Source organism: Chrysemys picta, chromosome 8, assembly GCF_011386835.1.
Source record: "Chrysemys picta bellii isolate R12L10 chromosome 8, ASM1138683v2, whole genome shotgun sequence".
Lineage (NCBI taxonomy): Eukaryota > Metazoa > Chordata > Testudines > Emydidae > Chrysemys > Chrysemys picta.
The window spans coordinates 73726636-73742027 of record NC_088798.1 but is presented as its reverse complement, the minus strand read 5'-3'; the positions used below and the strand labels follow the sequence as shown (position 1 = coordinate 73742027).

Sequence of the window (15392 nt, the reverse complement as noted above, 5' to 3'; positions counted from 1 at the left end):
TGGCGAAATCTGTCATTTTAGGTTAGTTCTTGGCCAGTGCATCTGCATATAGCAACTCTTTCTTTCAGATGTGTGTAAGCTTACAGGTTTTCCCTACTTCAAATTTGTAACTGTTTCAAAATATAAATTAATGCTGTTTTTAAATATAAAAGGTGGATTTGGGGATATGTAAGTACATAGATAATTAACCCAAAAGGTGGCTTATAGAAACCGCTTTGGTTGTACTGTTTTGTTTTGTTTTTCACCCAACTTTGGCTTTTTCGGAACCCGAGAATTTTTCAGGCAAAGACCAGGGGGCATGGCAGCCAAGACCACTTGACCGCTATGGCAGCAGGCCTGCAGGGAGCAGAAGGCTGCACACCCTGAATGCTGCCCTCCCCCCCACCAGACAGAGCCCCCTTCTTCAGCACTGCTCCAGGACTGAACTCAGGAGGGGCTCTGGCTGGCGGGGGCGGTCAGTACTCACAGGGTGCAGTCTTCCACTCTCCTCTTGACCCCCAGCTCTTCAATGTGGCTCATCCGCTTCCTCTGCACAGTGGGGAGTGAGAAGGGCAGGGAGCTGGAAGGCTTCTTCAGCTCCTATTTCAGTGAGTACCTCCACCTGCTGCATGCTGTAAGTACCAGGAATCCCCCATGCCACTGTTGCCCTTTGTTTCTGGTTTTTACGATTATCACTGTTTCTAAAAAATGTTGACTATACACTGATAAATTCCCATTAAATTAACAAAAAAATTAAAAACCAAAATTGAAGTGCCTTATTTAGATGTCACAATTCAGTGGATTTGGCATCTCTGCCTGGCTGCAGCTGGAGTAAGATGATGAAATACTCTATTCCTCATTCATTGCCTGTATGCATCTCCATTGTAGAAGATGCATGTGCCCTAAGTGCACAAGCTCACCTCTATTTGAATAGTAGTGTCTCTTGGAGCTGCAATGTGCAACCTAGTTCCTTTTAGGAAATTTTAGGCTTGTTACTTTTTTGGTTAATTAAGCTGTTTGCCAGCATTTTGCATTACTCTGTACTTTATTTGGATGCAGAATGTGAAAGCATGAGGAAAATATGTCTTCAGTTAAAACTGTTAATATATACAAAACAATATCAGCTTGTTCTATGACTTATCTTGAAGCAGACCTTTGAGCTGTCAGATCAGTTAAACAGATTCAGCATGGCCAGTTGGACATGAGACTTTGAAGGAGTTACTCCCATCCCCAGGTGTGCTGCAAGTAGTACAATCAGTGACTGACTCAATAAGTAACAGTCCTCAGTTTGATAATGCTGCAGTGCCCAGAATAGCATTATTGGGTGCTGTACTGCTGAAGGCACCTTTTTTTTTTTTTTTTTGCAGGAGATCTAAAGTGGAGCTTTTGACTCTTTACGATAATTAACTCACCATAATATTTTTCACAAGAGAGAAGTTTTACCAAATTCCATGTTGACTAATTAGCCTCCTTCTGTGTCGCATTAAATTTCAGTTAGTTATTTTTCACTTCATCTGCTAACCTACAGTTTAGTGTTGTTGGTACTAACTGACTGCCTCATTGTACCCAAGAAGTAACTGTATTTCAGCAACTGATAACATGATAGCTATATGTAGCACATAAAGTACTCTGTGAGCCTTCTGAGTGAAAGATGTTAAGGTTGCTCCAGAAATTCTTTCACTAGCTCAGGTTTTTCAACACATTTTTGTAATTTAGTCTGAGATTATGCAAGATTACAGTGATATCCCATTAAAATATATACTAAATTGTTTTAACACACATCTCTACATTCTGGTTGCATGCAGTTTGCTGACTGATTTCTTTCTTTCTTTCCTTGATAAGTCTCATGAAAACTGCAATTCCGTCTAGTCCACTACTACTTCTATTTAATTTCTGTTCATTCTGCTGTCATTATCATGGCTTTCTGCATAATGATTCAGGTCATAACGGAATTTTTCTTGATTATCTACCCCTCAGACATTTTTTTCCTTTGAAGCCCTGAATTTGTAAGCATAAGAGAATATTAATCTTTGGTATTAATGCAAGGTAGAACTAAATATTAACGCTTTTCCCATAGTCAAGAGAAGAGAGCAGAAAACAGGCTCTTGCAGCTAAGAGAGAAAAGAGAAAGGAAAAGAGAAAGAAGAAGAAAGAGGAGCAAAAAAGAAAACAAGAGGAAGATGAGGAAAACAAACCTAAGGAAACTTTAGAGCTGCAAGAAGATGATGATGAAGAAGAGAATGACGATGAAGGTGAAGAACATCTAATGTTTTTACTATTCTATGGGGGGAAAGCACTTGTTGGATTGTATAAATGTTTCTAAATCCTTCTTGGTGAAAAGATGATTTTAGTTGCCATCGTTTTCTTCATACTGGAAAGGAGGAGCAGTTGGACAGTAGGTTTATTCACTCTGAATATTCTTCCTACATATCTGCAAGAACTCAGTGTAAAAAATAAACTTTTAAAATGTTTAAGAAAGTATTACTCTTGGGAAAATTCTGCACTACCGCACATGTGCAGAATTCATGTCCCCTGCAGATTTCTTTGCTTCCCCGCAGAAAAATGACTTTCTGATGGGAAAGCAAAGGGAGGCCCAAGAGCAGTCAGGTACTCCTCCGCAGCAGTGCAGGCATGTTGTTTCAGTCACTTGGAGAAGCCAGCGGGGGTTGGGAATGCCCTGGTGGCGCCTACACTGCTCTGGACTCAGCTGCTAATCCTGGCTGGGCTGGAGGCAGGGGAGGATGGGACTTGCTCTTCCTTTGCGAGAAGTGGCCAGGGCCAGGCTTATGGCCGAGTCAGACCCACCTCCAGAAACCTGCCCCAGCTGCAGGAAGTTCCGCCCCTCCCCCCTTCCTGCCCCTGTCATTCCTCAGCTGCAGGGGTCACTGTGTGGGCAGCTGCTCCCCTGTGCATTTGGGCCCCCCCACTGAGTTTCACCTTCTGCATCCCCCCTGATGAGCCCCCTTCACCTAGAGACACACCCACTGAAACCCAACTAGCTGCACCCAAGCCCCACCCCTTTATACCTGGTCCTCCCCCAACGAGTCCCACTTCCCCAGCACCCAGACCCCCCCACACACACACCCAGATGCCCCATCCTGCTGAGCCTCAACCTCTGCATCCAGAACCCCAATGCCTTCACCCAGACCCCCACCGAGCCCCAACCACCTTCACCTGAACCCCCCAACGAGCCCATATGCATCCAAATCTCTCCCCCTCCCCCCCCCCCCCCCCGCATTGACTCCTGCCGTGAGCCACCTGCACCCACATTTCCCCACACAGAACCCTCTTACCCCACACCTGGAGCCACTCCACACTTGGCTCCTGCTGGGCTGAGCCTACTTGCCCACACTTCATGCACCTGACACAGAGAGGCAGGGCCGCAGGGTGTTTCTGGAGCAGGCCCAGCCCTTGTGCTGTCAGCATCAGGAGCAACCTCACCACCAAGTTTGTGTCCCCAGGTGGGTGGCTGCAGGGTGATCTCCCACCGCCATGCAGCCAGCAGCATGTGCTCCCCACTGCCATGCTGGAGCCTCCACATGTATTTACTGACAAATAAAATTTGCAGAATTTTAAAATACTGTGCGCAGAATTTTTATTTTTTGACACAATTCCCTCAGGAGTAAAGTATAGTCTGCCATTGTTAAATGCTTTCCACTATGAAAATGCACATCTGTACTAGTGATAGAATGGAGCTTTTGTATGTGTAGTGCGTGCACACGTCTCAAATTTTGTATTTTTGAGGAAGTCTTAAAGGCAGGCTGACTATATCAATTGGTTCTGTGCACAGTGGTCACTATGGCAGGAGTAGTGTTGGTGTACAAAGCAAAATCATGGAAGTATAGCTTTTAAACTTTCAGGTTTCCTAAGCATTGTTTTGTACCCTAAATAACTTACTTTGGAATTTTAGTGCAGATAATGAACTGTGCTTGTTCTGTGCTAACAATGAAAGATTTGAGCAGAAATGATCTTTTTAAAACTGACTTGATTTAGTTTTTTAAAATGTCTAATTTCCCCTCCGGGAGGGTGAAATATTTCATCCTTGAAGAAATGAAAACTCTTGCTGAGTTTACTTGTCTGGCCTTTTGTGTCACTGCAGTGTTTCAGAGCTCCTGCTCTGCATTAGTTTCCCATGCAACTGTCATTGTTCCCAGTGAAACTAGTTCTGTTGTTACCATTGCATCCCTTCAACCACACACCAAATCTAGGATTTTTTTAAATCGCTAGAATGGCTGAATTCATTACTCTAGTGACAGCTGACAGAAATGTAACTTTAATTGTAATTTCCTTAACAAGTGAGACTTTTTTATATTAAATGTGTTTTATGTTGTATATTGACTTTTTTTTTTTTTTTCCTCCAGTGGAGCAAGAAGTTCCTATAGAGCCTCCGAGCGCAACCACTACAACCACAATTGGAATCTCTGCAACATCAGCTACTTTCACAAATGTTTTCGGGAAAAAGAGAGCCAATGTGGTAACAACCCCTAGCACGAATAGAAAAAATAAGAAGAACAAAACGAAGGACACTCCTCAAAATGTGCAGATAATTTTGCCAGACCAGCATATATCTCTAGCACAGCAAAAAGCAGATAAAAATAAAATAAACGGAGAGCCAAGAGGTGGTGGTGCAGGTGGGAATAGTGATTCTGATAACCTGGATAGCACAGATTGCAATAGCGAGAGTAGCAGTGGAGGTAAAAGCCAGGAGTTGAACTTCACTATGGATACAAACTCCCCTGGTGATAGGGGATATGCCTCATTACTGCTCCCTTCTCAGGAAGAAAAGACAAGCACCTCGGCTTCAAAAATACAAACAAGGTGAGTCTTCAGTTTCTCTATCCTGCCCTCTCATGACTGCTGCTTGGTCTATGCCATTGTGAATCTGTCTACTGCTGCTTAGATTTTATAGAATCTGATCAAGCTCCTCACCTTGTGATGCTGGGATCCAAGAATTCTGCTTTGTTTAGTTTTGATTCTGGACTAGTTGTACATGACTGAAAGTCAAAACAATCCAATGGCTGCTCAGAAGCCTGTGTGAAATAAGTTGGAGGCTCAGTCCAGTTCTTGTGAACATATTAACCACACAAAATACACTAATTGGCATTGACTGGCACCCATATTGCAGAAGCTGTAGTCTAAATAGGGGCATTGAGAATGAAAAAAAAAAAAATTTGAGTACTGTTTTAACTGATAGTTTTGTCTAACCTCTCAAATTTATGCTCTGCAAGTACTTTAACTACTTTTATTTTTTAGTCTGTAATCAATACATCTCTGTTCCCAGACTTGAAGGTGACGCTAATCCAAATTCATTATCGGCAAGTTATAAATCTGTGTCCCTGCCTCTGACCTCTCCAAACATAAAGCTGAACCTCACTAGTCCAAAAAGAGGTCAGAAAAGAGAAGAAGGCTGGAAAGAAGTGGTTAGAAGGTAATAGGTTTTAATTCAGTGTTTTCAAATTATGTATAGACCTTTTGATTTCTAAACTGCGTACTTACACAGAACATTCAGCAGCGTTAGCCTGACTGTCATGATTTATAAAAGCCCTTCTTCCTTTGTGCTAGCAGTGCTTTGCAAACAAATTACAATCATTATGGGTGGTAATTACAATTTGAAAAGCCAAACATGGCATCAGTATTTTACAGTAAGCGTGGGATCCTTCCCAGGGCCTGACACTAATCAGAAGAAAACACCTTGGGGGAGGGGGAGTTTGTTCTGGCTCTTCTTTAAGTGGGGAGGAATAGGCCAAGACTCCATTGGTAATGAAGGAATACACCAGCAAAAGCTCTGTCACGTTTCAGTTTCACATGGGATCCCTCAAAGATTGGTGGGTGTCAATGAAGATACACAGGGAGGTGGACGATGGACTTAGACATGGTGCTCATTCTGCTCTGACCCACATTCTGGCTGCTGATTCTGCTCCAACTCATTCATGACCCTAAAATAGACTTAGGAGCATGGTTATATCGTTGAATAGCTTCTGCTTCTGAAATGGCGGCCTCTTCCTTGAAAATATAAATAATTTTGTTACATTGGGTGGCTTGTGGCCATATTTTAGTCATTCATTCTGTCTATATGTAGCTGGAAATTATTTAAATTTTCTACCTTTTTCCCCTCACTTTGTTGAAGTGAGATAAGCCTGAAAACATAAATCCTAAGTTTTTGCATTTAACCCTGACTCAGCATCTCACATTCTGAAATGCAGGATTTTGACTAAATGTCCTTTTTTAGAGCATCTTTTAGCTTGTGTGCATGGAACACTGTTTTAGAGAGGACTTGAAGTGTGAGTTTTGGGGAAACTCTTTTTTTAGCAAACGAAAAATCTATGCAATTCAAATCTAAGATGTTAAACTCTGACCTTTTAGCTCATCGGTTCATACCAATTAAAATGTGCAATTTCCCCCTACTTTGGTGATTGTGTATATTCATAAATATTGCTCCCTGTTATGGGGTGTGCATGATAAATAGAGCCATAGATTTCCCCCTTTCCCCAAACTTGGTGAGTCGTGTAGGCATGAAACTGTTAAAAAGCAGATAGCTGCCTTTACCAGGGCTGCACACAGACCTCGCTATTGATCCTGAAGCTGCTACACCTCTCCAGACAGGTCTCTTGAGTCTCCTAGTTTAGTCCTTTGCTTTACTTTTACTGTGTTTGGAATCATGTTTCTGTTCTGTCAGAGCTGCTGGGGTTCTAGAAATTTCTTCCTAAAATGGTGGATTTTGATAACCCTAAGAACTCAAGATTTGTTTAGTAAGGAATGTGCTCACAAAATGTCTACCCTGGGCCAGAACTTGCTGTGCCCTGCCCTGAATAACAGAGCATGCATGTGTAGTCTAAGAGCCTTTTAACAACCCATGTGTCCTTTTCAAAGTAATTAGGTGTTGCACATGTTTATTGCTCCTAAAGCCTATCCCAGTTCCAAGACCAAGAACTGTCCTAACTCCCACTCCCTCAAAGCACCCTATTGGGTAGAAGGGATGTCTATCAAAGAAATAACCAATGAAAACATCCCTTCTACCCTTGACAGGCAAGTAGGCAGAGTTTTGAAAGACCCTCCCCCTAGCAACACTCTGCAGCCAACACCAATTGAGCAATTTCAGCTGCAGAGAGGAGGGCGCTGCTGTTCAGGAGCAAAAAGGTAATGTTTGGGGCATTTTTTTCAAACTAAAAAACAATGAGCTTGGTGGGTGGGTGGGGAGGGAGGCATTAGAGGGTGGGTGAGGAGTGGGGTTCTGGGTGCTATTTAGCGTTCATATGAGGAAGCAATTCCTCAGTGGGTGGTGGGGGAGGATGGCTAGGGTTTCACTTTGGGGAGTGGATTGAGGAGGGTAAAGGAGACTGGAATGCAACTAGGGTCCCTGTGAATCATGTGGAAGGTTCTTGAAAGCTATATGAGGAAGGGAGCTTGGTCATGGAGAGGGGCAGATTGGGAGCTCCAATAGAGAAAAGTCATTATACTAATGCAGATCCAAAGGGGAGAAGATTGGAACATGAGAAATGCGGGGGTGAGGGCACAGTGTGTATTCTAAGAGCATTGATTGAGGAGATAGTGTGAATTTTGTGGAGGGCAGGGGACAGGTAACTTAAAAAGACAAGACAATTAGAATGTTAATATTTTCAGATGGTAAGTGTAAAAACTATCCATTTTACATTACACATGTTTATTAACTGAAATAAATTTCCAGCATAATTTCTTTCTGTTAGTAATCTAAAATGTTAAATGACTAAATTTAAAACGTAGGTGAAGCTGGTAGCAACATAGAGATGTACAGTCTATATTCTGTTCAGATTCTTGAACCTTCATCACAGTGCTTCCTGAAACCCCTTGGAATTCCCTCTAACTGTACAGTTCACAAACTGCAATATGCCACTGTTAAGCTTGAAAGCCATGTATGGGTTTGAGAGGTCCAGCCTTTGAAGTCGGGGAGCAAGAGTGGCCTAAAGGGACCTTGGCTGGGGTCTGGAATGCAAGCATAGCTGGTGTTCTAAGGCTTCCCATTGCCATATGCCTGCACTGATCCACCAATGCCATATTAATTTGAAAATCCTAGCAGTTCATTTAATAAGTCTATCAAGTGTTTGGGTTGCAGTGTCATGGCCTAAAAATAAATATGCTTCTGAAAATCTGTGCTGCCTTCATAGTGGCTTCCAGCATCCCTTTGGACCCTTGAATTGCACAGTTCGCCTGCTTGCTATAAACCATTGCGTAGGGTCACTGGCAATTTTCCAGAGCGTTTGTGGTTTCTCACTTGAGGTCTAGGAGATATTAATTCTACCGGGATGTTAGATCAAGACCCGGATTTTTAAGTCTTGCTCAAGCAGGTGGTATTTCAAAGATTATCAGTGTGAATATGTTGGAAAAATGTATCAGTCTGGCTATATACCAGTAGAAGCAACTTGTATCCAGTGGCTAATCCCTGTGATCCAAAGATGCTTGATGCTAATTCAAATGTAAAGTAGGAGAGTCACTTAGGATTTCATCTCACTTTTTTAAAATACACAGGTTAGGACAAAAGATGAACTATATGTCCAAAACAGCATGTATATTGTATAATGTGCATCTATATGATGTGATATACTTGGTTGAATAAGTGTTCTGAAGAAACTTCAGAAGTGCTCAGGGTAACAAGTAATTTCAGTGGGGAAGTTTTAGAGAGGCTCCAAAGGGTGAATTCAACCAGCAGAAAACCACTTGCTGCCCTGAAATGTAAAAATATTGATGTTCAGTTGCCAAACAAGAGATTTTGGCACTTTTTAAATGTCTCCAAAATGACTTCACAAATTTGCAATCTTTGTGATATAGGTCTAAGAAATTATCTGTCCCAGCTTCTGTCGTATCTAGAATAATGGGAAGAGGTGGGTGCAACATCACTGCAATTCAAGATGTCACTGGTGCTCATATTGATGTGGACAAACAAAAAGATAAGAATGGAGAGAGAATGATCACAATAAGGTACGATACATGGAAACAAAATAATTGTAAATTGAGTCGGTACAAGATTTTTCTTACACAGTCTGCTTATCTTTAAGGTAGGACATATTGGCTCTTTGGCACTAGTGTATAGCGCATTCATTTCTGACAGCGGGACATGCTGAAAATCTGATACTTATACAAAGTTAAACCATAAAAAAAGCAAATATCAAGAAATAAAACTTCTTGACTGTTCCATCAAGTACTGCACTAATATAGCCAAAAGAAATTGTTTAGTTCAAGAAGTGTTGCAACAAAGTGAGAATTCCATTCCTGAGAGAAGATTAATACTTGTTTTTAATTTCAGGGGCGGTACGGAATCGACAAGGTATGCAGTGCAACTTATCAGTGCCCTTATTCAAGATCCCGCCAAGGAACTGGAAGACTTAATTCCTAAAACTCATATAAGAACACCTGCTCCAAACACCAAATCAATTCATGCAAACTTTTCATCTGGAGTCAGTACCGCAGCTGCTTCCAACAAAAACTCCTTTCCGCTCGGAGCACCACCTCTTGTCACATCGCAGTCATCGACCCTTTCTACTTTCCAGCCCACTAACAAATTAAACAAGAATGTTCCAGCAAATGTGCGGTCGTCTTTTCCAGTGTCTCTGCCCTTAGCTTATTCCCACCCTCATTTTGCTTTGCTGGCTGCCCAAACTATGCAACAGATTCGGCACCCTCGCTTACCTATGGCCCAGTTTGGAGGAACTTTTTCACCTTCGCCGAACACTTGGGGACCATTCCCAGTGAGACCAGTTAATCCTAGCAGCACAAACAGCTCTCCAAAGCATAATAGTTCAAGTCGTGTAGGTAACCAGAATGGGAATATTTTACAGACAGAGTCTGCTGGATTAGCTACTGCTAGCTGTCCTATTACTGTCTCTTCTGTAGTTGCTTCCACCCAACCGCTCTGTGCAACAAGTAGTCGGACTCCCTCATCAGTCAGAAAGCAGTTGTTCGCCTGTGTTCCGAAAACAAGTGCGGTGGCAACAGCAATCTCAACTGTGACAAGCACCTGTAGCACTCTGCCTTCTGCTTCCTCTGCACCTGCAAACAATGGGCAAGTTCCCACAGCATTTCTGCCCTCTAATGTTCCACAAACACAGCATTCTGCACTTAAAACGGACTCTTTCTCAGCTATCTCAGCACCCAAAGAGAAGGTGTCAACACCAGACCAACCTACTGGAAACACGTGTGCACCATCTTCGGTTGCAAGTAGTTGCAATATATCCGCTAGCAGCAATCCAGGAGTCCTAGAAACTCGCCCATCTAGCAGCCCTGCACCTCTAAATAACGTCCAAGATGAAATACTGCCAACCAGCATGTCAGATATAAGTTCTTCTGTGTCCATGCCTTTTTCCTCTAGCTCAGAACCCACTCCATTAAGTTTAGCTTCACCCAGATCAATTGCTGCAGATAATCAGGACAACAGTAATTTACCTCAGTTAGCTGTACCAGCACCTCGAGTTTCTCACAGAATGCAGCCTAGAGGTTCTTTCTATTCAGTGGTACCAAATGCAAACCTACATCAAGATCATCAGTCTATTTTTGTTACAAATCCAGTTCCTTTAACGCCATCTCAAGGTCCACCTGCTGCAGTGCAGCTTTCATCAGCCATGAATGTTATGAACGGTTCTCAGATGCACATTAACCCAGCAAACAAATCATTGCCTCCTACGTTTGGGCCAGCAACGCTTTTCAATCACTTTAGTAGTCTTTTTGATAGTAACCAGGTGCCAGCCAACCAAGGATGGGGAGACTGTCCACTATCCACACGAGCAGCAGCAGACCCATCTTTCACTGTTCAGTCTACTTTTCTGAGTAACTCTGTGCTTGGACACATAGAAAATGTTCATCCTGATAACTCCAAGGCTCCTGGATTCAGGCCACCTTCCCAGAGAGTTTCTACCAGCCCTGTAGGTAAGTCCACAAAGTTTCTACTCTGGCATAGAGACAATCCTGCCATTAGTCTTTGACCCTATTCTCAAATTGCTCCAGAAATATTTTACAAGGTAATATGCATAGAACTCCAACCTGAGAGCTGAACTTGCAAAGTTTAATTTCAAAAGCTATTTAAAATTATACACATCCAGTTCTCTTTCCTAGCTCTGACCTGTCAGGTACTGGTAATGCTGCAGAAGCAACCACCATTGGCTCTTTTAGGAAGGTAAGGGTCTTGTGGCACTTGTTGAAACTCCACCCACAGGTGTCTTAATATTGATTCCATCCGGAGGAAGGATGAATTGTCATGGTGCTAGACCAAGCGTAGTAGGAGATGGGGGTCTTGTTGGAACCCTGTCCTCTTGGTGTTTTGAACTTGCTCACTTAACATTATCATCATATGGGACTTGGTAAGGGACTGAATGCTTGACAGTCCTCCTTCCTTTTCCCTGACATTTACCTAGTAGACACATAGAGGATGTTACCCTCACCTCATTGCTCTTCAGATTTGTTTATATGTCAGAAGATTAGACTGTATTTTGAAGACAGGTGTCTAGAGAGCCTCACTTCCCAGCTTTCCTAAGTTAATTTTCTTCAAGTCTTTCACCCAGCACCATCCCACAAACCCTTTTAAAACTTTGGGCCAAAATTTCCAAACTTGGATACTGAAGTTAGGCACCTAAATAAGTGAATAGATTTTCACAAGTGATAGTCCCATTTGAACTCAATGGGAATGTGTGGGTGCTCAGCACTTCTGAAACCAGGCGACTTCTCTTTAGGTGTCTAACATCAAAAGTAAGAAAATGTTTGCCAGGGTGTCTCAAAGAGTTTTTAAATATTTAAATTTAAACTAGTTAGCTGCATTCTGAAGAGCACGAGCAGTTAGGCTGCGTATGAGCTCTATGCTCCCAGTACAACAAATAGAACCAAATGCAGCTAGAACTGCGATAGCTGGAGTAGTCTGACCTCATTCATCCAGTCCTCTAATAGTAGAACAGTCAAGTCCTGCTCCAATGGACTCCAGAAACTCTGCCTTTTTAGTAGCTCCTCCTTTTCTCATGGATGGTCAAAGTTGACATCCACCCATTGTTCAGGAAGATGTGGTAAATAGTCTGTCAAATCACTCAAATCCCATGGATTATATACCTAGAATGGCTCTGAAAGCAATTATGCTTGTAAAGGAAAATGAAACTCCTTCACATGTTTCGCATTTGTATTTTTTTTATTTTCCTAAAGAGAGGTTTATTCTCATTGGTGATAACCATGAAGGCCAGGTCTAGGCTACAGACCTATATCGGTATAACTGCGTTGCTCCAGGATGTGAAAAATGCACACCCCTGAGCGATGTAATTATACCAACCTAACCACCCATGTAGACAATGCTGTATCGCAGAGCACCTCTCAAGGAGGTGGATTAACTACGCTGACAGGAGAAGCTTTCCCATTGGCATAGTAGTGTCTTTACTAAAGTACGTGAAGACAAGCCCTAAGATGTTTTCAGTTGCAACTAAATACAGCCTTTACACTAAATATGCATTTTGAAAACCAGGATACACATCTGTACATGTTTATTTAAGCAGTTACATAGCTTAATTTGCATTTATTCAGATTCTTAATCTTTACTACATTAGAAAATGGTGAATAATGCATTTCTTGTTTACTAGATTTTTTTTATTTGTGGTTTGTTCTGTTTGGATGGGAATTCAAATTCAACTAAATGCAAAAATAACTCATTTTATCAACACATTTTGTATTTAAAACTAAGATTTATTAAACAAAGGAAGTATCTGCAGTTAGTTAATTGAACTGATTGTTTCTTGCATTATGTCCTTCAGGATTTTAAAACTAGTAGATCTTATCCTTACATCTAGTTTATATTCATAGACTGAAAAACAAGCTTTCTTACTCTTTTTTTTTCAATTTTCTATTGATTTTTAACTTTGAGTGAACTAATATTGAACTGAAATGAAGACAATATTTTCTCTGTACCTGCAGAAGAGGCGAGTACTGACAGAAGCTGGTTTAGCATTTCAGCAAACTCTCATTCCAGTTGTTTAGCCAGTGGCGTCCACCAGTTCAGTGGTTTGACTTTCTTTAAAATTTTGGCAGTAAATAGATACTGTTTAACTTTTTTTATTTAATTTAAATTATTTTAATAGATTAGAGTAAATTTAGGCCTTAGCATAGGTTGTCATAATTTCAAATTTTAAATAGGCTTATTTTTAATTAAAAATCCAGTTTTATCTATCCTGTGATGAAGTGGGGGTGTACTTCTTGGGTGCTTACCTCAGGCTGAAGGACAGGTTAGCACACAGGAAAGAGTGTTCTTCTGTCTATCAAAATTGGAGCTTGTTTGGCTGGTGGCATATACTTGAATTACAGGTTTCTCATAGTTCTGTGAAGTCAAAAAGTCCCATTTGTTACTGACTTACAATACTGTGCTGTGGAGTGCAGCAGCCCTGGGCTTTAGACAGTCTGGCAATCCTTGCTGGTGGGCCAGTATACAGTATCTTCATATATTGTACCAGTAAGGTGAGATTTATCAAAATGGCTGCTAAATCTGACATTGCACCTGTAACATTGAGCAATGGTTTGTTCTCCAAGTTTCTTTTTCACTTGAGTTCTTTTGTACCTTTGGGGTACAGTGAGGAATACTTGGATTTCCACAAACTTAGTCTCTTGGAGTTCACTTTTATAAGTTGGTTTGCAGCAGAAAGCCCAGTTAAGTTCCTCACTTGTTTGAGTCTTAAAGTAGGAGTTTTGACAAGCACCTTCATGTTGTAAGCAGAATTTGAGGACTTTTCTCCCCGTCCACTGATACCAAAAATTAAGATTGAAAGCAGAGATTCCCAATTTGCCCACTTTCTTACCAGATATTTGTGGTTCTCTGACATGGGTTATGGCTCTAGGTCCATTCAGGAAAACTGTCTTTTTTGTCCTGCCTTCACTTTTCATGTCTGCTAGTCCTGGCAGTTAGCACAATTGGAGACAGACTTGCATGCTCCTTTTAGAAGACTCCAGACAAAACCAGAAGGAATCCATTTCAGTCACTCGTTATGCTGCTTCTACGTTTTAGAGGACCAAGTCTGTCTGTGCTAGATTAAAATGCATTACAGTAAACTGGCCTACCTTGAGCTGTAACACCATCACAATTCCTTGAAACCACACACAACAGGTGCCCTCACAATGTGAATCTGATTTTGAGGGTCTTCCATGAGATCTGGAGTAGCAATGATCCAGGTTAAGTTAACCCTGGCAGTTGGCAAACAGTCTACACAGAAGTATCTTGGAGCCTTGAGAAACTGTACTTTGAGCATAGTTTTCATGTAGCATCAGGACACAGTCTCATGCTGCTGATCCTCATTATGCAAACTCGTCTAATCAGCCAGAGAAACACATTTGAAATGGCATAATTTGGCACTAATTTAAGCATGTTACTATTCCTCCAAAGTATGATGCAGTAATCAAGCAAAATACATAAGTGGGAAGTTGGTGACTAAAACCAGTTCATATGCTGCTTAGTGTGTTGCCCACAGCAGCCCTTATTGGTATTAGATGGTTCTTCTTTCCTCTACTATTGCAGGGGCAAAGTATTAATAGAGGGTGGCATCTTTTATCATGCGACAAAGAGTCCTGTGGCACCTTATAGACTAAGAGAAGTATTGGAGCATAAGCTTTCATGGGTGAATACCCACTTTGTCAGACGCATGTGGTGGAAATTTCCAGAGGCAGGTATAAATATGCAGGCAAGAATCAGTCTAGAGATAACAAGGTTAGTTCAATCAGGGAGGATGAGGCCCTCTTCTAGCCGTTGAGGTGTGAACACCAAGGGAGGAGAAACTGCTTCTGTAGTTGGCTAGCCATTCAGTCTTTGTTTAATCCTGAGCTGATGGTGTCAAATTTGCAAATGAACTGAAGTTCAGCAGTTTGTCTTTGGAGTCTGGTTCTGAAGTTTTTATGTTGCAAGATGGCTACCTTTAAATCTGCTATTGTGTATCCAGGGAGGTTGAAGTGTTCTCCTACAGGTTTTTGTATATTGCCATTCCTAATATTTGACTTGTGTCCATTTATCCTTTTATGTAGGGATTGTCCAGTTTGGCCAATGTACATAGCAGAGGGGCATTGCTGGCATATGATGGCGGGGGGCGGGACAGCTCAGTGGTTTGAGCATTGACCTGCTAAACTCAGGGTTGTGAGTTCAATCCTTGAGGGGGCCATCTAAGGATCTGGGGCAAAAATCTGTCTGGGGGTTGGTTCTGCTTTGAGCAGGGGGTTGGACTAGATGACCTCCTGAGGTCCTTTCCAACCCTGATATTCTATGATTAAATTAGTGGGATGTGCAAGTGGATGAACCGGTGATTTTGTGGCTGATCTGGTTAGGTCCTGTCACTGGTGTAAATATGTGGGCAGAGTTGGAATCGAGGTTTGTTGCATGGATTGGTTCCTGAGTTAGTTACTGTGGTGCAGTGTGTGGTTGCTGGTGAGAATATGCTTAAGGT

The 15392-nt window shown here is 41.8% G+C and overlaps 1 protein-coding gene across 19 annotated transcripts in view; it reads left to right on the top strand.

The window, feature by feature from the left end:
• ANKHD1 (ankyrin repeat and KH domain containing 1) overlaps positions 1 to 15392 on the top strand; it is a 199477-nt gene that overhangs the window by 168917 nt on the left and 15168 nt on the right. For 13 of the 19 annotated variants that reach the window (XM_065555831.1, XM_065555840.1, XM_065555835.1 and 10 more), the window contains 6 exons: positions 2057 to 2231; positions 4341 to 4797; positions 5261 to 5407; positions 7006 to 7116; positions 8782 to 8931; positions 9257 to 10872. In XM_065555831.1, the coding sequence (XP_065411903.1) occupies positions 2057 to 2231; positions 4341 to 4797; positions 5261 to 5407; positions 7006 to 7116; positions 8782 to 8931; positions 9257 to 10872 (2656 nt within the window). The remainder of the gene's footprint in view (positions 1 to 2056; positions 2232 to 4340; positions 4798 to 5260; positions 5408 to 7005; positions 7117 to 8781; positions 8932 to 9256; positions 10873 to 15392) is intronic. The other 6 variants (XM_065555838.1, XM_065555847.1, XM_065555843.1 and 3 more) reach the window with 1 other exon arrangement.